A 25865-nucleotide genomic window follows, 5' to 3' on the forward strand; every position below is an offset into this window, starting at 1 on the left:
TCGAGAAAATCCAGAAGATGGCAGGAAAGCATTTTGAGGCTGCCACTGTGCCATTTCCTTTTATTTCCCTCCATTATTTCAGTTTGCAATATATTATCACTCAGTTCCTGTTCTTGGAAAAGATGTACAAGGCCAACAATAGAATTAGAGTGAATATGGATTAAGTAAATCAAGAGGCAATTTATAAATATTTGTAAGGTTCTGAGACAGGAAGTTAATTGTTTGTTTCATTGCTTTGGTGGGCCTGCCTCACCAAACTCCTGGCAAGAGTTCAGGTCCAGACATAGGAGTATAAGCCTTGACAGTGGTTTGAGGTTTGATTTCTCTGTTCACCCCAAAGCCAGTTCTCAAACACTAGCTCCATATGATTATTTTTCAGATTACTTTCCTAAGAAAGCAAGATACATGTTGTCCTTGTTTTCCCAGTAACTTTCGACTTCACTGGCAGATTTTAACTAAAACTGCAGATAAGGAGCAGTATTCAAAGCTGTAAATTTTATGACGGTAGCCAAGCAGAGAAGGGAGAAGAGTGGCCAAGGAGTTGATAACATTACCCTTAATATCTCTAAATTATTTACAAAGGATAATTTGGGGCCCTTGTTAATTTTTGAATCAATTGCTGAGCAATTGTTTTCTTCACTAGGTTTTTGTTTGCTTATTCTACACATTCCACAATGGTGGAATGTGGCACCAAAAGAGCTTATGCCCTCACTCTGCATGCACTTGAGTCATAAATGTTTATGATTTGTAATCAAAATCCCTTCTGTCTGTCTTGTTAGGTTTGCAGTAAATGCTGCAGACTGCCTCACACTAGTAAGCAGCCTCTATCTTTCCTGCTGCAGCCACTTCCGATGCTACAAAGCACAACTAATGTCTCCTTGTTACCAGGGCCAAGTACTAGTCAAAAGTGTGGACAGAAATGTAACAGGTTTCAGCTCTGGACTATTGGACCACTTCTCTTATGCCATGGATCATTTGAGGCACTAAGACTCTTCAGTGTCACCAGAGGCAGGAACAGGGTAATTTTGCAAAAGTGATCTGACTGGGATTGCTCCCGGATGCAGAATTGTCCAGGAGGTGGGATTCAGCTGCTGCTTCTAGATCACTTTTACTTCTCCTTTTGGTATCAGATCTTGCTTTTTTGGAATGTTTAATAGAACACGGGCTATGCAGTATTATTTAGGGAGATGTGTATGTATTTATTTACAGAAGTGTGCACCCATGGGACATGAGTTTTCCAGTGCCTGCAGCTCTCCCTGTTTAGGTGCAAATATACCATGCCTTTATGCTACCTATGGTTAACCAGCTCTTTGTATGCTGACAGCTGTTGAAGAATGGGGAGCCTCCGCTCCACTTGAGTCCAACGTCATCGATGAACAACTTTATGTATTTGCATTAAAAAGTTTCTCATGTTGCTTGTGACCCGCCTTCTCTCCTCGGCCCCGTGAAAGCTGCCGCCTGCCTGGCTGTCGGTGGCGCAGCGCAGAGCACTCCACCCTTGTTTCCCCGGGGATCCTGCCCCAGAGGCCTGGTGAGCCTGAGGAGGCCTGCTCCCGACAGTCCATTCTCGGGGATGACTTGTACTTTGTCTTACTTTATTTCAATACACAGGGTTTTGGATTACCTGTGTCAGTTGTAGTTTTTAAAATTAACTTTTAAAAAATTAATTTAGGGAAAAAAAAAAACCACCAAAGTTTGAAAAATCGGGGTGGCAGTGATGCCTTCACGTGTGTTAAGCGCGCGGCAGCGTTCCCTCAGGTTGGTACCCGCAGCTGTCAGTTATTTACGCTGCTTGGTGATGTCCGACCTGCCGCCCGGGCACGGCCTGTCCCCACCCCCGCGACCCCCCGGCGGTGGGCTCCCGTGCGCGGCGCGGCCCGTGGCGGCCCGTGGCGGCCCGCACGCCGCTGGGGCCGCGCTCCGCAGCCGGGGTTGGCCGGGCCGGCGGCGCGGGCGCGGCTCGAGGGAGGGCGGCGCCCAGGGCGGCCGTGACGGGAGCGGGGGCGGGCGGCCGCCGCCATGCTGCGATCGCTGCGGCGGCGCTGGGCCGCCTACAAGTACCGCTTCGTGCCCTGGCTGGCCCTCAACCTCCGCCGCGAGCGCAGGTGAGGCGGAGCGGCAGGTCCGGGGCGCCCCCGGACAGCGGCGAGGCCGCTCGGGGCGAGGCCCCTCAAGGCGAGGCCCCTCAAGGCGAGGCCCGGCCCGGCCCGCCGCCCTTTCTGCCCTCTGGCGGGGTCAGGCGGCGGCAGCCGGTGCCGCCTGGTGGGTTTCCCGCAGGGGTTTTCGGCTTCGAGTACCTGCTGGAGCTGGGTGAGAGCTCGCCTCTGGGGCCGAGAGGCTGCCGTGGCCAAGGCCCCGCTCCCCACCGTGGCGGGAGTGACCGGGGGCACCGCAGTATAACTCGGGTTTTTCACTGGGAGGTGGCTGCTTGGCGAAGGTGCTTCAGCCCTGTGTGTCGCTTCGCTGGCGTGAAAGTCTAATAGATACTTTCAAATGGTATTTAACGTTGAAGCTAGATAAATAGTTTTTTTCTTTTTTTCGGTACCCTGTGTTTGCCCTATTTTTAAAGGTAAAAGTAGTGCTTGAATTTAAACTAATACGATATTGTTACAAGTAGCATAATTAAAATCTCACTAGTCAGTGTAATAGTTGTCCTTATTTAAAGTGTAATGATTTTTTTTTTTTAATAAACTGTGATGATCGCATGTATTTGAATTTTGGTATGTTTGGCACTAAGAACTCTGTGGGGTTTAACCTACTTGCCTTTCTCTAAAGACATGAGTGGTGGTTTTATAATAGAGCAGGTATGAAAGAGTATGTTTTAGAGTTCAGGTTTGCTTGAAACAACAGTGCATGTAAGTTGCCGCTGTAAAATGACTCTCCTGTATTTTATCTAGGAAAAATGCATTTATTTTTTCTCTTTACAGGACCCTCAGATATGTTCCCGAAAGCTCCAAAGACAAAATTATTTCTGATGAAGATGTCTTTGAAACACTGCTGAAACTATTTAAAGCTCTGTTCATAAATGACTTCAGTAGACAAGCACATATTTTGGCCTTACTTCCAGAAATCAGAAGTAAATATCTGGAACTACAGACTGTTCAGCAGAAGCAGTCAAAAGTAAATTCATGTAACCATCAGAGTCGACATGTGTTTACTCCAGAAGAAGTTCTGTTTAATACACTAGGGTTCACTATTAGTCGCGACAGTAGTTCCCTGGTGTCTGCTGGAACTGGAGTCTTTGTTACCAAAGGTTTTGTACCAAAAGGGACAGTTGTATCTATGTATCCTGGTAATAGAATGTTCTTTTCTTCTGATTGAGTTTGATGTGATTTCTCACCGTCTAATTATAGAATGCCAGAATTCACTGATTTTTATTTTACAGGTTTTATTTCTGTCATTCCTTAACAAAATCATAGGTTACAGTGAATGAGAATATTTGTATAAACTGACTATAAGAGTTCTTTTGGAAATAAGCAAAGCGGTATTGGAGGGGGGTAATTATGTTTAGAAAAAAACCTTTCAGTACTCAAAGCTTAGTTTTTCAGCAGCTAGAAAAGTTGTTCCAGGCTCTTCAAACACAAATTCAAGAGAGTGATTTCAAGTAGATGAACAAAATACGGTTCAGTTCTTTGGGGTTTGTGTTTTGCATAAGGATCTGAAAAAGGAGGGTCTGAGAGCTCCACACAGATCAGCAGACAAGACTATGAACTTTTTCTAAAGTACTAAAATACAAATTGGAGAATGAAAATAAAACCTTTATTTAGTGGAACTCTCTTCCATAATAAGCCGTATTAAATCAGCCCTTCTCTGGTCCTCATTTGTTAGAACTGTATTTGCTTACATTTCTTAAGATTTCTAATTCTTGTAAGTATGGCCACCTAGGACAGCTCTGCTGCAATGCATTGAATTAATTTCTGTTTCACCTGCCAACAGATTCGTCCCCTGCATGTGGTCTCTGGCTTGTGCCAGCGTTGCAGGACTGGGACCAGTCCATGCAGGGGGCAGCGGAGCATGTTTTGCCATGCCAGAACAGGAGTGTCTGGCCATTACCAGTGACTCGTAAACTGACTAATTGTCAAATGACAATCACAGGGAATGAGCCTGCAACCCTGCAGCTTGCTTCAGATTTCAGGCACTTACTAAACATAAATGTAGGCTCATTGAGAGTCTCCTCTAGCAGCGAATCTAACAAAACAAGAGGGCGAGCTGTTGAAATGCCTGCCTTTTTTTGGGAAATGGAGGAAACTGCAGGACTGCTGGCTGGGAAGGGACCCCATGGGGAGAGCGGGTCAGTGCTCTCCTGCCCGTGGTCTGGCAGTGCTGGCAGGGCCTTTAGCTCCTTGTGAGATTGCAGTGAAGGATTTCTGCAGGGAGTTGCTGAAGATGTGGTGGGTGTGAGGGGTGAAGGACTGCAATGTCATGAAATATTGTAAGACAGTCTGCTGTTCCTTTCCTGTGCTTGGATTAAATCCTGCCCACAGATCAGGGAAATGGTCTGCTGAAATTATTTGTTCATATTTTGACATTTTTCCTGTACCAAACAAAACCTCTGATCAGGGTGGTGAAGCGAGGTGTTTCAGCTTCTTCACCGTATGTGTGTGCTTTTTGAAGAGTCCTGAAACAGTAGTATCAAAACAGCTTATTATCTTCAGCTGCACTTTCCTGAACAAATACCACTTGATGCTTTCCTCTCTGAAGCAGGCCAGTTCACCGTGATGCTTTTATCTACCTTTCACCTGGATACAGCTCTTCTCTTTAATGATTTCCTTCAGTCTGGAATATCTCAGATCATGTAGGTTATTTTTTGCATACCACCAAGATGTGTCTAAAAGCTTGTAGGCTTACAAGTGTTAACGTCATTAACTGAGAGAGGAGTTCTCTGCTACTCCTCTGTCTCCTTTGAGTTTCTGTGTGGAGGGGACTGGGTGATACCATAAGTCCATTCTGACAGTTAACTCATTTTCTTCTGAAATAATCATATCTGTTTTGCAACAGGTACAGTATACAGAAAGCATGAGCCCATCTTTTTCCAGTCCCTTGGCAATCCCTTTATTTTTAGGTGCATAGATGGCGTTCTTATTGATGGGAACGATAAAGGTCTATCAAGATCAGTGTACAGGTAAGCAGACAAAAGAAATAGAGGATTGTCACTCAACTCATTTAAAACAGCGGTACTAATAGTCTCAGTTCCCTAAATTGTCTTACCCTAATTTGAGTTATATTTGAATATCATCCACATGTGTGTATCTCATAATGCAGACAGAAGGGTAAGAGCTGCTGGATGTGATCTGTTACATACATGTGTTTTCATCTGTAACACCAGTGCAATTTGTTTGGATGTACAGAGACTGTTTCCTGTAAAGAAAATAGTTTTAATAGGAGTAGGATTTAGCATACAATTTTTTAAATGCTTCTGAGCTGTTACTCAAATCTGCTTAATGGATTTAAAGAAAAAAAGCTTTTTTATGGACTTGCTAATACCAAAAGGGTGAATCTGGTAACTCAGGCTCCGGTCTACAGATGAGCAGCTCTGAAGAAGGGAGCAGTAACCCTTATAATGATAACGGTATTATCTCATGTTGAAAGGGACCCATAAAGATTGTTGAGTCCAACTCCCTACTCCTCGCAGGACCACATAAAACTAAACCATATGACCAAGAGTGTCGTCCAGATCCTCCATGAACTCTTTTGACAGACTTGGTGCCGTGACCACTTCTTGGGGAGTCTGTTCCACTGGCTGACCACCCTCTCAGTGAAGAACCTTTTCCTAATGTCTAGCCTGAACTTCCCCTGACAGCTAGCCTGGACTGTTTTAGCTTACCTTAAAATATAACTTGTAGTGATTTGTGTTTAAATATGACATGAAAAGAAAATAATAAGAAGCAAAATTAATCTAAAAAAATACCTAATTTGAATACTAATATCTACTAATACTAGATTTTAGTTCTGGGGATGAGTTTGAAGTTTATACTGTTATTAGCCTTCACATCTTTAGAGGTGAATGAGATGTGTTTACACTTCTGTAATGGTAATGTTTAATGTTGATTTCTGGAATTGTACATGGTGGTTTTGTGGGGGTTCTTCCACTAGAGTCTGAAAGACACCACACACCAGTGGGAGGTTTAAATGTACCTTTTAAAGTATCATGAAGGTGTTGATCCACACACACACCCCCCCCCCCCCATCCCGGTGTTGCCCTTTCTACCAGGTGGGTTGGCCAGCTGTAACTTTATCCAGCAGCTGTGGCCATTTCTACAGAAGGAAGTACAGATAACTGTTAAGTGGAGGAGTGGTGATTCATGTTAACGCTGTTGGTCATTTCAGATCTTGCAGCAGGAGAGACCAACTTGGCCCATTTCAGATGAGCGATGAGAGCTGGCTCACAGCTACCCTGCAAAACCCACTGGCAGTGGGACAGTATGTCAACAACTGCTCACGTGGTAAGTCGTCAGGTAAATTTTCCAGGCTTGAGTTTGTCTTTGTGGATATAAATTATTTTGGAGGTGACAGAGAGAATCAGATGCTGATCTTGGGGAAAAATCGTGCTCTTTAAAACAAGCACTTACGGGATAGAGTTTCAGAGGCCTTTTGTGACAGCTACATGTTAGAATCCTTCATCACAGCAGCACTTCAGATATCCTTGTGCTTTGCTCACTGACCCGCAGTCTGTCTCCTGGTAAGTAGAATGAAAGGCACACATCCCAAAATGTGAGATGGTCAAAGGACCACTGGGCTGAGGCAGCACACAGAGTTGTAGATCATGTTCCCCAGTATGGTTCCAGCAGGCTTCATGAGATAACCATACACTGTGACATGTACAGTAAGATTCTATCACTGCTCAGTTTGAGCTATAATACCTTTTTTGACTTCCTTACATTTATGCACAAAATTTAGGGAACTGTTCATATGATCTAGCTGTTGGATGTGAAGAAGGGGAACTATTTATCTCACACCGTGTGTGTTGGTCTTAAGGTCTGGGGGAATAATTTACGGGAATGGTGCTGGAATACAGAAGGTTGAATTGCTACCATACCTAGCTTCTAAGTGGCTTTCAGAGCCTGCATTACACTGAAGATACCCTGCCTCCGGGTGACATCCAGGAATGTTGCTGGAGTAGTGAACCAGGTATTGGCTGGCACGGAGACAAAGGGCTGTCCTGTGAAACTGTTTCTTCCAGGTCCAATGTCCATGTAAAGAAAATTCCCTTCTTCCTGCTGGACAGATGGTGGTTTTCTCCCAGGCTGTATTTATGACATACTTTGCCACCAGGAAAATTTTTTTCAAGATTTTTTTTTTTTAAACTGCAGAAGCAGATGTTGTATATTAACAACATTTAGCAATGATGTAGGCTCCCCCTGGTGCTATGCAAGTTGTGCCCATTCATATAAATGTTGATAATCAGGTCATCCTGTTTAATGCAGTAAGAGTGAATTAAAGCTCCTATAGTTGGTTGTGTACATCTTGTATAAATTCAAACTTGGACTTCAGAAGAGTGTAGTAGCTCCTAACAGACACAATTTTCAGGCTTGATCTGGTACTTTTGCAGTGGTAGATGTGATATTTTTACATATCTCTAAACCCTATCCAAGATCTCAGTATCATAGAGACTTTCTTCTTTTTTTTTCCTTATTTCTAGAAAAAGCAGCCAACGTGTGTTATCAGGAGTTTGATGTGCCGGGATATTTTCCAGTAGAACTGAAACAATATCTTCCAAACATCGTCTACAGCCATGACGTAGAGAGGTTAGCAGCGAATCAAAGAGGTCATATATTTGTGTGATACAAAGCATACTGTATGTGTAAAAAAGATAAACATGATTGAGGAATAGTAGTATTCTGCATGGAGATGAGTTATACAAAAGCGTGTGTCTGTATGGAAGAGTTAACTGTAATTTTATGTGATTTACCAGAATATTTGTTCCTTTTTCCACATCTTCACAAATTAGATCAGCGTAGCTTTGAAGACAGTTTTACAAGCAGTGGGTATTCTATAGTGTGATTCTTCCAAATCCCATAAAGCAGTAGTTATATTTTTCTTGTATCACAGTATTGATGTTTCTTTGTATTTCAAATGACCCTTAACCAGTCAAAGCCCTTCTAAGACAGTTGAGATTTAGCCTTCTTATTCCTGTTCTCCATGTCTTCTGCTTATGTGAGGAATAAGCAGATGAATTTGCAAGATGAAACCTAAAATTAGTTTTAATTGAGACAAGTGAAATACTATGCAGTATAAAGGCATGTGGCTGTTAGTTATGCTACACAACTAGAACATCCTCATTATGACCTGAAAATCCATCTCTTTTAGAAATTAAAACAGTTTGAAACCTTTCTCAGATTTTTGTTTGGAAATGTGGGAAAAGTGACAGATGAATATGTACAAGGAGCATTATGGTCAACAAGGGTAGTATGTCTGGAACGAGTGTTCTGTACTGGGACGTAGTCAAGAATAACTTTGAAACTGTGAGAAAGTAAGTTGTAAGGTTGGTCCTGAATTCAACACACAAAAGTAATTGTGCTTCTGATCCAGTTGCTACTTTCAGGAACCAGATAATGCTCTTCAACTGAAGGATGTATAAGGATTTTAGAGAAGATTGTCTAGACTTTTAATGTAATTCTGGAGCTGTTATAAAAATGTGAATTTTGGTTGGAGAAAGTTACGATGCATATTGGAAAATTGGCTTTTCTGATTCAGTTTAGGCTTTGTTGAGTCAAGGTTAAAGATGTGCTTATAATCTGCAAATAAATAAATAAATGCTAATAAAAGAAGTGGTAAAACTGAACTTTCAGGAAGCCTGGATGCTGCACTTTTAAGTGTGAAAGTGCAGTAAGCAGAGCTAAGCTATGAGACCATTTCAGGAAGGGGGAATTTTGCTCTTGCTTGGAATCTGTCCAACAAAATATGGGCCTCCAGTCGTCAGTTCTTCCAGTGTATAGCCACTAGACAAAAGATCCCATCTGTTTCTAGCTGCTTGTTTTGATACTGATATTTACAGGGCTGACAACATAGGTAATCTAGTTTCTAAATGTTTTTCTGTCTTGTAAACAGTGCTAAGAACCCTTTTACCTTTTCGTTGTTGTTGTTTGATGTGTTTCAAAATGCCCTCACACTAAATTTCTTAGTAGTGGGGACTGTTTGGGTTGACGCAGTTCTTCACTTCAGCATTCATCAACATCAGAAGAATGTGCTCTCTCCTTCCTGGAATAGATACTTCAGCTTTAGGGCATGGTCATTTACTGGAAAGTTTAGGGGGTGTAGATTTCTAAATCTCTCTGTAAAAAAAAACCTGTTTGCTAGCCACTCATTTCAGCCTGGGGTTTATGGAGAGTTCACCCATCATCGTAGATGGCAGTGGGTCTCTGGTGCAGTTCAGAGCTGTCATTCTGGATGTTGTTTGGCTCAGTGGGTTTAGCTGACTGGCATCTCTGGGTAGGCGTCTCTAGAGGAATGATTTCTGCTCCATGAACTTTGCTGTAGCTTCTGCTCCTGTCTAAGTGTCTTTTTCTGTGTCTTGACTAATTCTTTTCACTTCTGAATAACTCTGTGAGTGGAATCATTATTTGCATACCCACATAGGCTGTGCTTTTTTTGGTTGGTTTTGCTTAAATTTGCTATCTGTATTTCAGTTGTTTTTCCAGGCTCCCTGACCTGCATTATGCATATTACTCCCAGAAGTAATCTAGACAGAGCTATTGTTTCAGTTCCTTGCCATAAAGAATTAAAAAAATTCAAAGGGAAATATAATTCTTCACTTCCACATATTTTGCTTTTCCTTTTTTTACAGCCACCCAAGGTGCATAATGCTTGTCACTCTCAGAGACATCAAGCAAGGAGAAGAACTTTTTTCTAATTACTACACTGTTGTCAGTTGAATTAATAGATTCAAGACTGAAGAAATCAGTGTCATTAAAATATTTACTGTGTGTGTACTTAAAGGTTTGTAAGCATTTTTGCATAACAGAGGGCTTAGCTTTACCATTTAGAAAGCAAGCTGCAGGCTTGTATTTGACTGAAAATACACCTCTCCAGGTTTGTTGGAGAGGTGAAGATTTAACCATTTAGGTTCTTAGCTGTCTGCTATTGATATTATTGCTTACTGGTGTTCAGCTGTCCATACAGCAGCTCATAAAATAAAATCCTAAATTCTGGACATGTCATTTAATCTTGTAGTTTGCCTGTAACTGACTGTGGCTCAAGTTTAGTATTTTGCCATTTCACTTCTCATGCTTGTGACAACACAATTTGTATAAATGACCTCCCTCTTGTGAACTATTCCTAGGATAATCCTCATAGTTCATGGTAATTACTAGTTCTTGTTCTGTTTTTCTTGGAGTTGGTCTTCCTTTTAGAAAGTATTTCAGTGTAGCCGGTTGTCCAGATCTTTTACGAAGCCAGCTTTGGAACAGTGCTAATACGCACTTCAAATGGGCCTGCGTGGTGTGCTATCATCGAGGCCAACTTGAGCTGTTGGCTTTAGCTATGCCTGTCTTGGGGTGGGAGGAAAGACGGTACGTATCTTGAAGCCCTGTCCAATCCTAGTTTCAGTGGTTCAGCGAATGTTTCCTGACATGTGGCAACTTTCACAATGTTTATTCTTCGAAGGGAGAGAACTTCATGTTGCAGTGTAGCTGGAGGAGATAATGCCAACCAAGTGTGTGGTGTATTTTCTTTAATGAGTTACTGGCATAAACAGAGCCAGCCATTCCCACATTAATTCTTGCTGTCTGCAAACTGCCTTCAGAAAGTAAACAAGAGACAGCTTGTCAGTCTTTCGGTCTGGCTAAACAGCTTGGGAAAGAAAAATCATCCCAGTATTTACTGCAAAAGTCCAAACAAGCCTCCCAGTGAATTTGTGGTTGGCATAAGCTCATGAGAAAGGAGGAGTGGAGAAATGGTGCACTCTTAACAAGTGGCAGGTGTCAGGGCAGCCAGGGTGCCCTGCGTAGCTGCAGAGGCATCTAGTCTCATTTCCAGAATGCAGAGCTTTTTGGAGTCTGTGTTACTGGGTCTCCTTCCAAGCCTGAACCTTGTCTTTCATCTTCATCTGAAAGTCCTTCTCAGCCAGAGGAGGCTGTTTTTTTTCAGGAATATTGAATAGCAGGGCTATGAAGTAGTGGCGTGTGGCTCAGCATGGGTTGTTCAAGTTTTCTGAAGATGCTGGGGACAGCTTCTCATGACAGTCCTTGTGTGTTCACTGTGTGGTCAGAGCAGGCAGTGATCTCCAGTCTACTGAAGAGGACACCCAACCTCCAGCACACTGGCTAGTTTGAGTCAGCAGTCCTGGCCATGCTCCCTCCCAGCTCTCTGTGCACCTGCTCGCTGGCGGAGCATAGGAAACTGAAACATCCCTAACTTAGGGTAAGCACTACTTGGCAACCACTGAAACATCAGCGTGTTACCAACATTATTTTCACACTAAATCCAAACCACAGCACTGTACCAGCTAAGAAGAGAATGCAGTCTGTCCCATCTGAAACCAGGATAGTGTCTTGCAGCGGTGGAGGATGGCAGTACTGATGTGCAGGCTGCCTGTCACGAACAGGTCTGTGGGACTGGCTTCTCCTTGCTGAGATACCGATACCTCACAGACTGCTTCAGGGACTGTGCATGCATGAGAGAAAGCAAGACCTGGCCTGCAACTGGCTGCAGCAATTGATTTCTTTCTGCTGGTGGCTATAGAAAGCCAAAAAATGGCAGGTGGAGGGGGAGGTTCAGTCAGGTGGCACTTCTGAGCAAGAAGCAGCACAACACAGGGACTGAACAGAAGGGAAAATGGAAGAATAGAAATAATGATCCTGTAAAGTTCTACAGCTTGTGAGAGGGTTTCAGGTATATCAGACTTTCCTTGTAGTCTTTAGATTCCTACCTCTTCATTAAAGGTGGAAGTCACTCTTAATTCCCTGTGTGCCTCCCCATTCATTACCACCAAGCTGACACCACTAGTGCCTGAGGGGAGGATGCATTCTGACGTGATTTCAGAGGTCGTGTGCAATATGAAGTGCAGTAAAATTCTTTATGCAATCTATATATGGTTTGTTAATAAATTATTCATTACAGTAATTACAATCTCTCTTGAAAGATGATTTGCCTGAGTGATTTTCATTGGAATTCCCTAAAAATAGTGAGTGGCTTGGCTAACTCTGCCTCTATATGCTTGTACACGTGGTGGTAGAAGAAGGAAAGTGTTAGAAGTGTGAGAAAAGCAAAACAGTGAAAAAAAATGCAAACCACACATTTCCTTAACACATGGTGCCCAGAACAAACACAAGACAGGATGAAGATCCAGTGATTTGTGTTGCCATGGCACCAAGGAGGAATGCAAAGCAAGGTGGAGGCTGCGCAGTCCTGTTCTTCCACTTTTCTCAAGGAACATTTGACACTACTATACAGATTTATCTCCTGCCCTTCCTCTTCTCTCAAGGACTGTTTTGCAGTAGTCTGCAGACCTTATTTTCCCACAAAAAACATTGCACACCTTGCACCAAGGAATGTGCTCGGTCGTTACTCAAGAAACAATGGCTTGACCACAGTCCCACCCACTCACACATACATACTTAGAGAAATACTACCCCGAGTTTGTATCTAACTCGGAGGGACAATAATTTGATACCAAATCAGAGGGACAGATCGATGGGTTTGTGCTCCTTGCCCCCCGCAGAAAGGATGCCTTTTGCTAAGATTTGGGCCCTCCGCTAGCTGAGTGATTACCCAGGAATTAAGTGTGTGATTGCAATTGTTCTTTTTGTGTGTGGTGCTACATAGCCAACCTGCAGTTTGTGCATTCATCATAGGCAATCTCAAAGAATCTGTAGATGTTGCATAAGAATAAATCTACTATTTATGAACCTAACTGCTTGTCTTGAATGCATCCAGACCTACAGCACATGGGCTGTTTGTGCATCTGGTGTCAGGCCTGTAGTCACAGCCATAATTGGCATACCTCTTAAGAGGTAAGTCCAGCTGCCCCTAGCCCCTCTAATCTCTGAGGACCCGCTAGAACACAATTAATTAAAAATTAATTTGTTACCTTAAATGCAACAGAAAGGAAAATCAAAATTTAAGGTAGTTTCAATTACTGATAGGCCATATACACAAGGTCCTTCTCCCTGATGCAGACCCATAGTCTGCATGTGTTCAAATATCATTCTAATTCAGGAGAGAATTTATATTTTTAAACCTGTTGCCAGCTGTGATGTGCTGTCTGGGATCCGCAGTGAGGGTCTGGGGCCGGAGGGGGCATGGAGATGGCTTTCCTGGCAGGGGTCTTCGCAGGGCTGTGCTGTGTGGTGGGTGTTTGGCTTTTGCTGAGCCACAGTGCTCCAGCGGCCTCAGGGCTGTCTCTGCAACCCCTCATCCTCAAAGGCCGGTGGGCCGGGAGTATGAAAGCAGGGGGCCATAGCCAGGACAGCTGTCCCAGGCTGACTCAAGACCTACCATATGATGTCACGCTCAGCCATAAAGTGAACAGAAAGGAGGAGGGGAGGGGGCATTCGTTATTAAGGTGTTCTGGACCAGCCACTATGCATACTGAGGCCCTGATTCCCAGGCAGTGGCTGGACATCACCTGCTGAGGGAAAGGGGGTATGTTTGGTTTATTTTGCTTCTGCATGGCCTTTGATTTTCCTTTATTAAACTGCTTTTATCTCAGCCCCCGAGATCTTTTTTATCTTATTTTCTCCTCCCCATCCTGCTGAGGAGGGAGTGATAGAGTGGTTTGGTGGGCATCTAGCATCCAGCCAGGGTCAACCCACCACACCAACACAAGCAAAACCAGGACAGCATGAGGAAAAAGGAACGGTTCACCACTGCATAGCATTCTAGGCTTATTTTTCCTGGATTTGTCTTAACTTCTTGTCTGTATGGTACAATGTTGTGGTGCTGCTAGTGGGGGAGTCCCCTGATTGCAGGCACTGGAGTGCAACTTGACAACTTGTGGAGGGTTGAAAGGCTGAGAAGATGAGCAGGCTGGGCTGAATCCATGGGTCTCCTCAGCAGGAGCAGGAAGATGGAGCCCTTCACACTGCAAGTATTTATTTGGAAATGCTGAGGGCCAGCTGCTGCTGCTCAGATGGTGAAATTAGATTTTGGAATAAAGGAGGTGATTGCATCAAGAGACACCCAGTTGCTCTCACCATGCTCTTCTGAAAAAAATTTGTCTGCAAGGGTCTGACTTTTGACTTCTTAGCCTAAGAGACGAAGCTGGTGATAACAGTCTCAGCTGTTTTCTCCAGGAGGTTAAATTGTTAACTGGAATCCCTGCTGATTCAGCATGCAGGAACAGACATGCTTGAAAGATCAAGAGACGAGCTGACAAGCTTTGCAGGGGTGCTGCAGACTCCCAGGAAGAATAGAGAGATGGCCCACAGCAGGGGAGGACATGTCTGCTGGGGAACGGAGCTGCAAGGCATCAGCACAAGAATCAGAAACTCACTTCAAAAAAGCAATTCTTAAGCAAGCTACTGAAGTACCCAGTAATCGAGATTCTGAAGTATCACCAGTAGGATTTAGAGCAGGTGGACATAAAATAAGCCTGTGTCAGCTTTCCTGGTTAGCACACTTGTGTTTGAAATGCCTGTCCACATGGGGTGTCCACCCTGAAGGGCTGGGCTGGGGGCAACTGGTGGCAGCTTGGAGGCCACCCTTCCCTCACAGCTTCTCTCTGGAGCTGTTTTATCCATCACCACTGTGTGTGGCCATGGAGAGTCTGACTAAGGCAAACATCATCTCCCTGCTGTGGTGCTCTGATTTGAAAGGACTGAGAATGAGTTTTTCAGGCACTGAAAAACATAGTCTGTTAAACTACTAAAGGGTATGTGTCTGTGGATATATATTCATACATATGTGCATATCTTCATACATATACACAGGTGTGTCTCTATACAAGTAAATGTATATACCTATGTGGGACTGGTGTAGGGGCTACAGTTCCCCAGGTGACTGCCATGGCACCCTAGTATGAGGAGACAGGGAAAGGTGTGAGTGTGTGTAAATGCTGCTGCTCACCCATCCCTCCTCCCTTGCTCTCAAAGCCACCATTCCTTTCTGGCCACTTCTCTTCAGACCCTACCATGAGCTGATCTGACGTGGTAGCACCACCACCACAAACCCCCAGTTTTCTCACTTGTTTTCTGCTAGTGCAGGGAGCTGAAACAGCTAATAGAAGGGCCAGAGCAAGTGAGCCAGCCAGAAGCCTATAGGCGGTGGCTGTGAGTTGCTAATTTGAGTCCCTCGTTCTTATGAAGCCATGCTTTAAGACACTTTTATTTTGGGTATAAAGGCAATGCTGTACTTAACCAGACAGCTCCTAGTTGCCTGCTGGGCTGCTCTGCTCCACTCCCTGGCTCCTTCCCCCGATAGTTCTGGGGCTCACCTGGCAACAGAGAAAAAGTCAGGAGCTGCAGCGGAAGGGAACGATATTCTTCCGCCAAGTTAATGAACTGCATCAAATCTGTTTGCAGAGCAGGTGGACATATGCCATTGCTAAGGCAAAGGAAGGTGGATAAGCAGGCACGCTGCAGGGCAGGACGAGGCCCACAGCTTCAGCATAGCACAAAGGCAGCAGGAGAGCGTGTTTCTGCTGAGGCATCCTGGCTTCCTCCCATATTGGAGGGCCAAGATTTGTTGGGAGGTCTAGATTACTTTTCCTTCAGAGAGGAAAGAGAAATCCAAGAACTGACAAGTTTTTAACACGCTGATCGTTAAGGTTTATGCTTCTAGTCTTTGCTGCCTTGCATTTTCTGGACGAAACAAGGTCTTAGGCACTGAATAGGCAAGTACCACAAGGACATCAGGGGCTGCTTATCTTTCTAGTGGTAGAAGCGCATGTGTCCTGAGATTATTTTAATGGAAATATAAGTAGTTAAAGTAACTACTGAGTTGGGGGGAGAGATTTATGTTACATATACATATACTAATTAGAACCATTTTTAAGACTACAGCATTGCAAGGCTAACAATTACATCAAAACAAGAAGGGACTAAATGGGGTCAGTCATTAGTTTGTTCTAACATTGATCTTTATGCTAAACAACTAGAAAAAGGGAGGTGCAGCTTGACACCAAAGAGTTTTGGATAGGTGTTTTGGTTTGTACCTTTTATTAGCCATCACTCCAAAGACACTTACCTTGAATCTCTTCATCAGGGGAAGCAAAGCTCATTACATTACTTGGCAAATTACAATTTTTGCGGTTCAGAATTGTATCAGCTTTCATTCCTATCTAATTAAAAAAATAATTAGTATTTATTTACCATAATCTTGTTGTTCCAGCCATTGCAGAAACAAGCATGCTGGGCATAGGAAAGCACAGCGCTAATTCTGGCCTTTGAGAGAATTGGCATGCAAGATCTTAGAAGTAATGTGGTGATTTTCAGGGTCCAAGGTTAATGTTCATGTTCTTGAGGGAAAGGAAAATCAAGACAATAAGCATTTCAAATAGTTTAACTTCAGCATTAAGGCCTAAGCAGGGTAAAATTTTTATATTAACACCTGTAATTTAACTTGACATGAAGATTAAGGATTTGGGCAAGTTTTCTTACACCAGGGAACAGGAACATATTCCCCACAGCTCACCATGTAGTTTGAATACTGAGTCACACTGCTACAATACATTACTCTGAAGTTAAGTCCCATTTAAGATTTTGCTATACTTAAGCTATGTTTTAATGTTTGAGGGAAATCCCTACTTACAATTTTACCTGCACTACTGCATGCTGCATTTCTCACTCTTCTCTATGTAGCATTAGGTAGCATGGTAGCGCGCACTTTAGCGGTACCTGGTTCTTAAAATGGGTTCAGAGGAACTGCTAAATATTTCTGAAAATGAAGTAGCAAACATAGTGTAGATGCATCAAAAGCTTTACAAGTAAAGAAAGGTTTCCAGACATTTATTTCTGGAACTGTACACCAGGTATTAAAGTACAACAAATACAAAATAATGCTCAAAAAAATCAGTGTTTATGTACAAATATTAAAACCAATGCAACAACAGCGACTTCCTCTTGAACATCTGATACTAAAACATGTTCCGATTGTCACTAGATTTGTTGTTATGCACAGGGTACTTACTCTGAACTGAGAATAACTGGAATCTCTTTTATTAGGAAGACTATAGTAATTCCTACTGTATTTTACAACTGATAGTATCCTCCTCCTTCTTTCAGTGAAAAACAGGAGTAAAAAAAATAGTAACCTTGTCATTATTTTATAAATTACTGTATTTAGTTTCCCTGTCTGTAGACAATGTGCTTGTAATGCTGGGCAAATAGTGTCCCTGTTAGTCAGTTTATCCATTAGTTTACATTCAAAGTTGAAATATTCACTAGAGACTTTGGTTAAATTAAGCATTAACACTATGTTCTACTTGATCTGAAGTTTTCCTATATTTTTGACCCTCAGTTTTAAAAATTAAAAACAGGAAACAATTGCACAATTCGTTGACCTAATTTTACACAATTTAGTATTCTTCATACAGTATTGTACATCCTTCAAGTAAATTCAGCAGTTGACCATGACAAGGGGAAAACTAAACATTTAGAAAACTAGCATGAGAAGATGACATATGACTAACCAAAGTAAAAGTATTGCTATAATCACAGCACCAGTTACACTTCTAAATGAATCAGCTACCCTCTTCCAATTCCCTGTACATAAAAAGGATACATTTACCAACACTGCAATTGCCCATTATGGATTTTTTGGTTTGCTTGTATTGAAGAAAAAGTGTAGCAATGGACAAAGAATTCATCACAGTTTGTTATAAGAATTGTGCTTCACCATCTAAGAAACAAGGCAATGTAATTTCTTCATATGGTAGAAATTCAGTTATCTTCATGCTGACTTTCAAAACGCAATTCTTTTAATAAACAGTAACAAGTTCTTCATTTAAATGTTTAAACTGAGAGAAAAATAAGTAAGTCCAGCTTTTAAAAGAAAAGTTCAATAAATAACTATTTTACATGGGTAAAGTCATAGTGGTACAAATTTATGAATGTCACATCAAGCATGCACAAAAATGTTACTATACACAGAAGTAGTCAGAAAATATTGAAATAGAGATCTAAAAAGATATGAAGAATTTACATATTTACAAAATCTTGCAAATTATTGCCTCATTTTAACAAGGAATTAAAAGTAAACGATACCAGCTAGCTAGCCCACAGGCTAAATAAGATCAGCATCTATTAGACTAGCCGGAATTAATTTTTCTCTCATATCATTTTCTGAATTTTGGTCAAAAGTCTTTATTAAATAACTAAAGTGTCCATTCAACTTGCTGACAACCCAAACCTTAGACAAGTGTCTGTCTACATTAAGAGCCCAGCAATGCATAGATAAACTGAATATATTACTGCATCAGCTAATGAGAATGGGCATGTTCATTTAAGTGCAACTGGTATAAGCATTCAGTCATCTTTGTAATAATGATTTTTATACAGACCAGCCACTCACTGTAAACCCATAGATAAACTTGAATGTATAACAATGGAAGATTATGGCCAGTATTTTACAAAATTACATAAAATGTGTTGATTCATAAACAAAAGAAAGAAGGTACAAAGTTCAGCACAAAACACAGCAACAAGAAACTGACAACTTGGCTAAAAACTGTCAAGAGTACAACACAGGGCCAAGGCTACCTGATACTTACTGTGTACTTACTAAAGTTACGTATTTCAGAAGTGTGAGTTAAGAACTGATTACAAAATCATGTCTACTTTTGTCCACTCTGTTAAAATAATTTGTTTTTAATATGGTAAACGTACTATCACGTAAACACTTCAAAGTAATCTTCATTATAATGCTGTAAAGAAAACTCCATACGCTGCACCCAAAACTCAGGATGTCAATGCAGTTCACAGTATGCACAGTAAGTACCCTCTTCCCTTTCAAATATTCAAGTCACTACTTTGTAATTACTCAGCATAACCTTGAAGCAACCATTACAAATATTAACAACACAAACTTAAGCACTTGAAGAATGAAAACAAATTAGTGGCAATTAAATTTGTAACACAAACAGTGCGAAGAAAAAGTATGGAGGGAAAAGGGTAATCCCTACTGAAATAAGGTTCAGATTATAAGGTTCATTATAAAACCCTGCAATTTGTATGCTACAACAGGTTACAAGCCAATACTATGTTTGGTTTTGACTCTTCTGTAAGAATTAGAACAAATGTTTGCAAGACAAATTTCCTGGATGGCTAAATTGCACTCAATGTTCAAAATGAAAAATTTACTGAAGTTAAACAGTTGCTTTTACGGGAAACATTTTTACTCATCCTTTCCTATTTCACTAAGGTAGTGAAATGCCATTTTTGAGCCAATGACTTGCCAAAACAAATAAATGCAATCCACACTAAAGGAAAACCTTCAAGCACATAATTCAAGGTTCTACCATTCCTATATAAACTAGATAGTCCCTCAAAACTCTAACACTTTGAACTGCAGTGCTCCAAATAATTTGTCTTCCAAATGCTGTTTGTTTAGTGGTAAATCCTAAATTGTGCAGACTGTAGCTTTATACAACACCAGCTGCCTTAGGAAAATTAAGGTTACATTACTCTTAGAATTACATTACTCTTCAAAGTTGTGGACAAAACCTATCCAAATGCAATATAGCCTAAAACGCATCTGTTTAAGCAAGTAAGTAAATTTAAAGTACACAGACAATTATGGCAGCATAATTACTTCTGTGTAAAGTAGCCATGGCCTATAATTTTGCAACAGCATCGAAGTACAGATCTTCACACTTTATTCATGTTAAGTCCCTTGTGCTAGCTTCCACCAAGATGAACTTGCTGTTTTTGTAAACGGAAGTGCTCTAGTTTAGTATCACATGAGAGAAGGTTCCATTTAAAAAACATCCTTGTATGTTTGTGCAGTTTAAATTAAAGAAACCCATCCCTGCCTTTATAAGAAAAAAAAAAATGCTACATTGAGCAGGGATCAGGATCGGTACCTGTAAACATTGTTATTCCACTGCATCCGTTACGGCAAAAGTAACTTAGACTAAAAAGCCACTCCAATTCGTTCAGAACTTCTCTGCTGGTTTTGAAATGGTGGCCTCTGTCTACAGGCTTTAAAAAAAATTGAAGCAGAGCTTAAAGCTGCACCACAGAGTTCTCTTAGTCCCAAACTCTGCCGAACATCCTACGACATTTCCACATCTATGGACTGAAAAAAGAAATTACTCTTGATAAATCAAGATATAGTTCTATACATACAAAGACATCACTGATGTCATAAAGTTCAAACTTCCAGTGAAAGACTAAGCAAACCTGATAACTCCCATCAAGTTTACTACTACTGCATAAAGTACCAACTGTTTGTTCAGTTTTCCACAGTCATTCTGAGTGAAGGGCAGCATGTTGGTGAAGAGTGTGGGTACTGATAAAACCATTTGTCTCATTTGCAGATAGACTGCTGAAGTCAGCCACTGAAACAGCCATTTTGGCACTGGTAATATGGTGTGTATGGTTCTCAAAGTCCACACCAAGGTTATTTACAGAGACATCATTCATGAAAGATTCTGGGACAGCAATTCCCATTTTCAATCTCTTCGCAGGTCTTTCTGTCTCCTCACTGCACATGTTCATTGGGTTTAGCTCTGAATGATAAAAGCCAGTCTCAAATAAATTAAAACAATCACTTTCACCATTGCTAGGCAAGTTAAGCAATTCTTCTGTTCCAACAGGCACGTGATTAACTGGTGCGCGGGGTAAGCTGTCCATAGGAGAAAAGGCATCATCCAGGCAGTTCACATCTGAAGTGTGGCAGACTGTAGCTACACTGTTTGTCAATGCTGGAAAAAAGATGAACACAAATGCAAATGAAATAGTTGTTTGCATAGTTACAACAAAAAGGGGTTTTTTTGTCTTGATTTACCTGTCAACTCATTGGCAGTGATAGAGTTCAGAATGCTTAGCTGTTGATCAGGAATGGTTTCTGTTCGACTATTAGATGTTAAGGCTGAAGAATGCACTGCTCCACCAAGCGCTTCTGCTTCATCTACCAACCGATCCATGTAGTCCCTAAAGAATATTGCATCCATAATGTATTATTTAACCAGAAAACAAGGCCTAGAAATGATGATGGATTAATTTCAGTTGCCATAGCCACTACGGCATTACACTGCAATGACAGAAGTGAAAAAACTAAATCTTCTATATTTAAAATTTACAACAGAGAACATATTTCAAGCATGTTTTACTTACGTGACTCCCGGATGATGGTTGTACCTCTTCTTTCCAAATCTTGTTTGCTGAGCAAAGTAATCATAACGTTCTGACTTCTTCCACATGTAATAGAAAGCCACACACTCAGCAACAGTTCTGGTTCTTACCTAAAAGATGGCAAGCAGAATTGACAAGATTAATGCAAAGACTCATGTTTCGTCATCTCCCCAATTCACATTCCTGCAATATTGTTAGTTTTATTGTTAGGTTTATTGTATCTGGAATAAACCAATTAAATTAGGAGACTTCAAAGAGATCTACAGTTTCAAGTAAATATTACATTCGTTCTACTGTATGCAGTAGACTGGCTTTTTAAAAACCAGATTGAAAATATATCTACATTTGAAGCATTTATATATATATATATATATATATAAATATATATATATATAAAAATATATATATATATATATATATATATATATATAACACAATTTTTTAAACTACAAGATAGCTCTCTCAAGATCGAGAAAGCTGAGCAAATCAATGACCCAAGAGAAGTGAAGCAGAAAAGACTTTGGGTACTTATTCCTTCTGGGAAAGTCCAGAACTGTGGAGGCTTTGACAACAGATAATCACAAAAGTAAATGCTTAAATAACAAAATAAATTTGTACTCTTGTTGACTACAAGGTATAAAGGATTCAAACGGCTCACTTTGATCTATGTTAACTTTTTATATCTTTTCCCAAAATGGATGTTACTATGTGAAGTCACATTCTTAGAGAAAAAGTCATTACTTCTACCTATGTTCTTATAAACCATATCCATTTTTCGATGCAGTAAAAGTTCACATCAGCAGCAGCCCACTGTTCTAGTTTAAGTTTTACAACTAGAATACACAACTTTATCCAGATACAGTCTGGCAGTAAACAATACCTGAGCTTAATCAAACTTACAGAAGCATCAGAGGCAAATCCAAAATGCCTTGAGTGTAGTAGTAAGCCTTGCTAGTTTAGACACAAACATACTAGGCAGAGGAGGAAATGAACACATGTCCATATGCTAGTATATATAGTATCAGTTAACAATGCTTTGGAGTGGTAAGAAAACATCTCTTGTCAAATTTTTCCATGCACTAAATCTTGTCTAGCCAATACCTTCCATATAGAAGCGACATCAGTTTATGCTGGATCCCAGAACTTTCCCTGAACTTTCTGGCATTTACCTACTTGGAAAAAACCCCAGTGGATTTCTTAGACAAATTCTGTTCTACAGATACATCAACCCATGTACTTTGTTCCACCTTGGAAAACATATATTTTAAAATTATTTCCTTGCATCTCTGATTAATTACTGTTTCTTGGTAAGGTCCATTTGAAACCTGAACCACTCAAGTATTGTTTAGGACAGGTTAAACCCAGTATCGAGCACGAGTAGCTGACTGTTGCTGAACAACAACCACAACCCTATAAAGTTTACCTGAAATACAAAAACCCACAAAACTCCTAAAGAAAAACACCTTCAAGGTTGTATCAAAGGAGATACACAGAACATCCGGAAACATCCATATTGTCAACTGTTGCTTTTTGATGAAAAAAATTAAAAATCCCTCTTCTTCAGGCACAGCAGAGTCAATCAGAGGCAATCCAGATCAAGATTAGTGCTGGCCAGAAAAGAGTACTGATGGATGACTACACTCCTGAAAACACAAAGAGCTAAGACTGTTTCTGTAAACTTACATTTTCTTAGTTACAAAAATCAGTAAAGATGCTCCCTCCCTGCCCCCAACCATGGTATGGAAATACTGTACTTCTAGGAGAGGCATACATTTAAACTAAATTATACTATAAATGCATAAATGGAAGTAATGTCAACATAAATCAATTTCAGAGATAACACACTGACTCATCTTGCAATGCTTAGCTTTTCCAGTAACACCCGAGAAAAAATTAACACAAAAATGCCAAGGTGGTTTTAGTATGTTGGTTCTCAGTTCACTATTCTGCATGGCTTCTGACAAATGTATGGCTTTTAGAGATTTTCAGCATCGATTCATTTACCAATTCTTCCATTTAACCGTAAAATACTAACCTTGTTTTTCTGTATGAGATGAAAGTCTTTTCCATAAATCAGAAGTGCATGTTCAAAGTTTCTGCATTCTTCTTCTGTCCATGCTGTCATCTCTTCTAGACAATTATAAAAGTAGCATGATAAGCTTGATTTCACCCACTAACCTTTTGCAAAGAATAAAGTATTTATTGCTAATGGATGAATATCCAAATGCATTTTAAAAACCCAGTAGTTCATTTATTTAGATCCATGTTCTTTCCTCTACTGTACAGATACCCTACCTGAAATCTAACCTTCTTCTTTATGAAGACTCACAGAAGAGTTTAATTTATGAAATATTTTATCCTTGAGGGCACAGGACACTTAAAAGATTTGATTTAGTATTTCTTAATAGGTTCAAAAATTCAAGGCTTGATAACATCATCAAGGTGTGAGATAATTTTTCTTAATATTTCTTCTCACATAGGATACAAGGAACAGTGGTTGTTGGAAAAAAGAGTGAAGGAACAACCTGTTATGATGGATGACCCTGCTCTGATTGAGTGAGCAGTACTGTGATTCAGCCATCACTGCCAAGAAAGCCTGACTGAGATCAACTCTGCTGTACAAACTGTGAGAACTGTGCCAGGTTTCTCACAGATTAAGGAGACTATGTCATGTCTTAACAGGAGCTAACATTACCAGCCTGAGCTGGGATCAGAAGACTAAAACTGCTTGAGCTGCACACCTATACATACACCAAAGGCGGGGGTTGACTATGAGTCAGTCACTTTATGCTATAAACATCTGTATTGCCCTGAGCCCACTGAGCTCTCCTGTGCAGCACCAGGCTGCACAGAGTTATCTCCCCTTGAGCAGGGAAGGGGCACCTCTCAAGGTTACGTGTCAGGGTTGAGACACCCCTTGCAAAGCACCTGATGGCTGCAACAAGGTAAGTGACATTTTACAATAAGCTTAAAACTATGCTAGCGACATGTACATGTATCAAGCTATAGCTTAACTATTAGAAGTGTAGTAAGTAGTAGTTTGACCACTGCCTAATTATCAATTATTATATTGTTGTTAAATCACTGTTTAATTACTATTCAATTATCACAATTACAATTCACAATTGATTATCACTTGATCATTTAATCGTTAATAAAAATCTTTCAGTTAACCTCGTAATGATGACTCCTCTTGATAATTCACCTGTTACAAAAATTGGTGGATTCAATCACTGACTACTTATGGAGGCATGAAGTTAACCTTCCACTGAACTTTTAAGATGACCAGATGCTTAAAAGGCAGGATAACTGGAGTAAGATAAAAGAACAGTAGAACCTTGTAAGAGGGAAACTGAAAGATGGTGAAGGTAAGATAATAATACATACAAAGTCTTGAAGAGGTATTTAAAAGCTGCATATAAAGAATGTGAAGAACCAGAAACAAGAATGCTACAAGAGAAAGTTGATCAAAGAAAAGGACAAGAAATGCCGTTACCTCTGCAAATAGACCAATTGTTTAAACAACTTGGGGAGGAAAAACAAAAATACAGAAAGGTCTAGAACTCATAGTAACTCGGGCCCCCAAACTCCCCAGATACCATAAAAATTTATAAGCTAATAATTTCCCCAGAAGATTGGTATTGAGGTATTTGGGAGGACCCCAATGAAGAACTTAATGATGAGAGTGAATTACATGAATCAGAATTTAAGGTAGCCCCTATTATTAAAGCTGAGATATGAGTCAGACCTCAAAGGAGCAACTGGAAAAGTACCATAAACACCACTCCATGGACACCCTTCAGCTGGTTAATACGCACAAAAAAATATGGGCGGAAGCCTGGCAAAAGCAAGACTGAAACTCTCCGGCATTTCTCCTTAACTGGAAGAGATCTTATGATGTCAGATCAGGATGGCTTTTGGGGACCAGGCGTGTACTTGAGTAAGGGATCATTCCCTATCTCCTGGTTTCAGCTGAAATAGCTAATTTTCTTCCCAGTAGCTGGTACAGTGCTGCATTTTGGATTTAGTGTGACAATCATGTTGGTAACACAGTGGTGTTTTAGTTGTTGCTAAGTAGCACTTGTCCTAAGTTAAGTATTGTTCAGCTTTCTGAAAACAAGCAGGTGCTCAAGAAGATGGGAGGGAGCGTGGCCGGGACGGCTGACCCGAACTACCCAAGGGATATTTATTCCGTAACACAGAACGTCATGGTCAGTATATGAACTGGGCGGAGTTGCCTGGGGGGTGGATTGCTGCTCGGGTGTCAGTCAGCAGGTGGTGAGCAATTGCACTGTGCATCGCTTGTTTTATCTTGGGTTTTATTTCTCTCTTATTATATTCCTTTTCATTGCTATTATTACATTTTTACTATTAGTGTTATTATATTTTATTTTAGTTACTGTGATAGTTTTAAGCCCTGCCGGGACCAGAGACCACATTGCCATTGTGCCTCCCTCACCCTCGGACACAAGTAGGGCACAAACCCCCGGTTAAAATAAGAAGAAATTTAATACAACAGTGTAATAAACAATCTGAACAACAGCAACAGTGATAATAACAACAAACAGTAGTAACAGTAAACAAGACAAAAGCTATACTGCAATGGATACAGCCAGCCTGCCGCGTGCTCCCCGC

At 40.9% G+C, this 25865-nt stretch overlaps 2 protein-coding genes across 6 annotated transcripts in view; one reads left to right on the forward strand and one right to left on the reverse strand.

Moving 5' to 3' along the window:
- Nucleotides 1-1973: 1973 nt before the first annotated feature.
- On the forward strand, nucleotides 1974-10162 carry SETD9 (SET domain containing 9). Its single transcript, XM_074931929.1, has 6 exons — nucleotides 1974-2105; nucleotides 2928-3292; nucleotides 4999-5122; nucleotides 6328-6443; nucleotides 7640-7745; nucleotides 9785-10162. The coding sequence occupies exons 1-6, from the start codon at nucleotides 2020-2022 to the stop codon at nucleotides 9870-9872; spliced, it is 885 nt and encodes a 294-aa protein (XP_074788030.1). The 5' UTR covers nucleotides 1974-2019; the 3' UTR covers nucleotides 9873-10162.
- Nucleotides 10163-16867: 6705 nt separating this feature from the next.
- MIER3 (MIER family member 3) overlaps nucleotides 16868-25865 on the reverse strand; it is a 29706-nt gene continuing 20708 nt past the window's right edge. For 4 of the 5 annotated variants that reach the window (XM_074931981.1, XM_074931979.1, XM_074931982.1 and 1 more), the window contains 4 exons: nucleotides 23266-23360; nucleotides 21213-21340; nucleotides 20884-21029; nucleotides 16868-20800 (listed from right to left, as the gene is read on the reverse strand). In XM_074931981.1, the coding sequence (XP_074788082.1) occupies nucleotides 20343-20800; nucleotides 20884-21029; nucleotides 21213-21340; nucleotides 23266-23360 (827 nt within the window). In that variant the 3' untranslated portion in view covers nucleotides 16868-20342. The remainder of the gene's footprint in view (nucleotides 20801-20883; nucleotides 21030-21212; nucleotides 21341-23265; nucleotides 23361-25865) is intronic. The other variant, XM_074931980.1, reaches the window with a different exon arrangement.

This window comes from Athene noctua, chromosome Z (assembly GCF_965140245.1).
Source record: "Athene noctua chromosome Z, bAthNoc1.hap1.1, whole genome shotgun sequence".
Taxonomy (NCBI): Eukaryota; Metazoa; Chordata; class Aves; order Strigiformes; family Strigidae; genus Athene; species Athene noctua.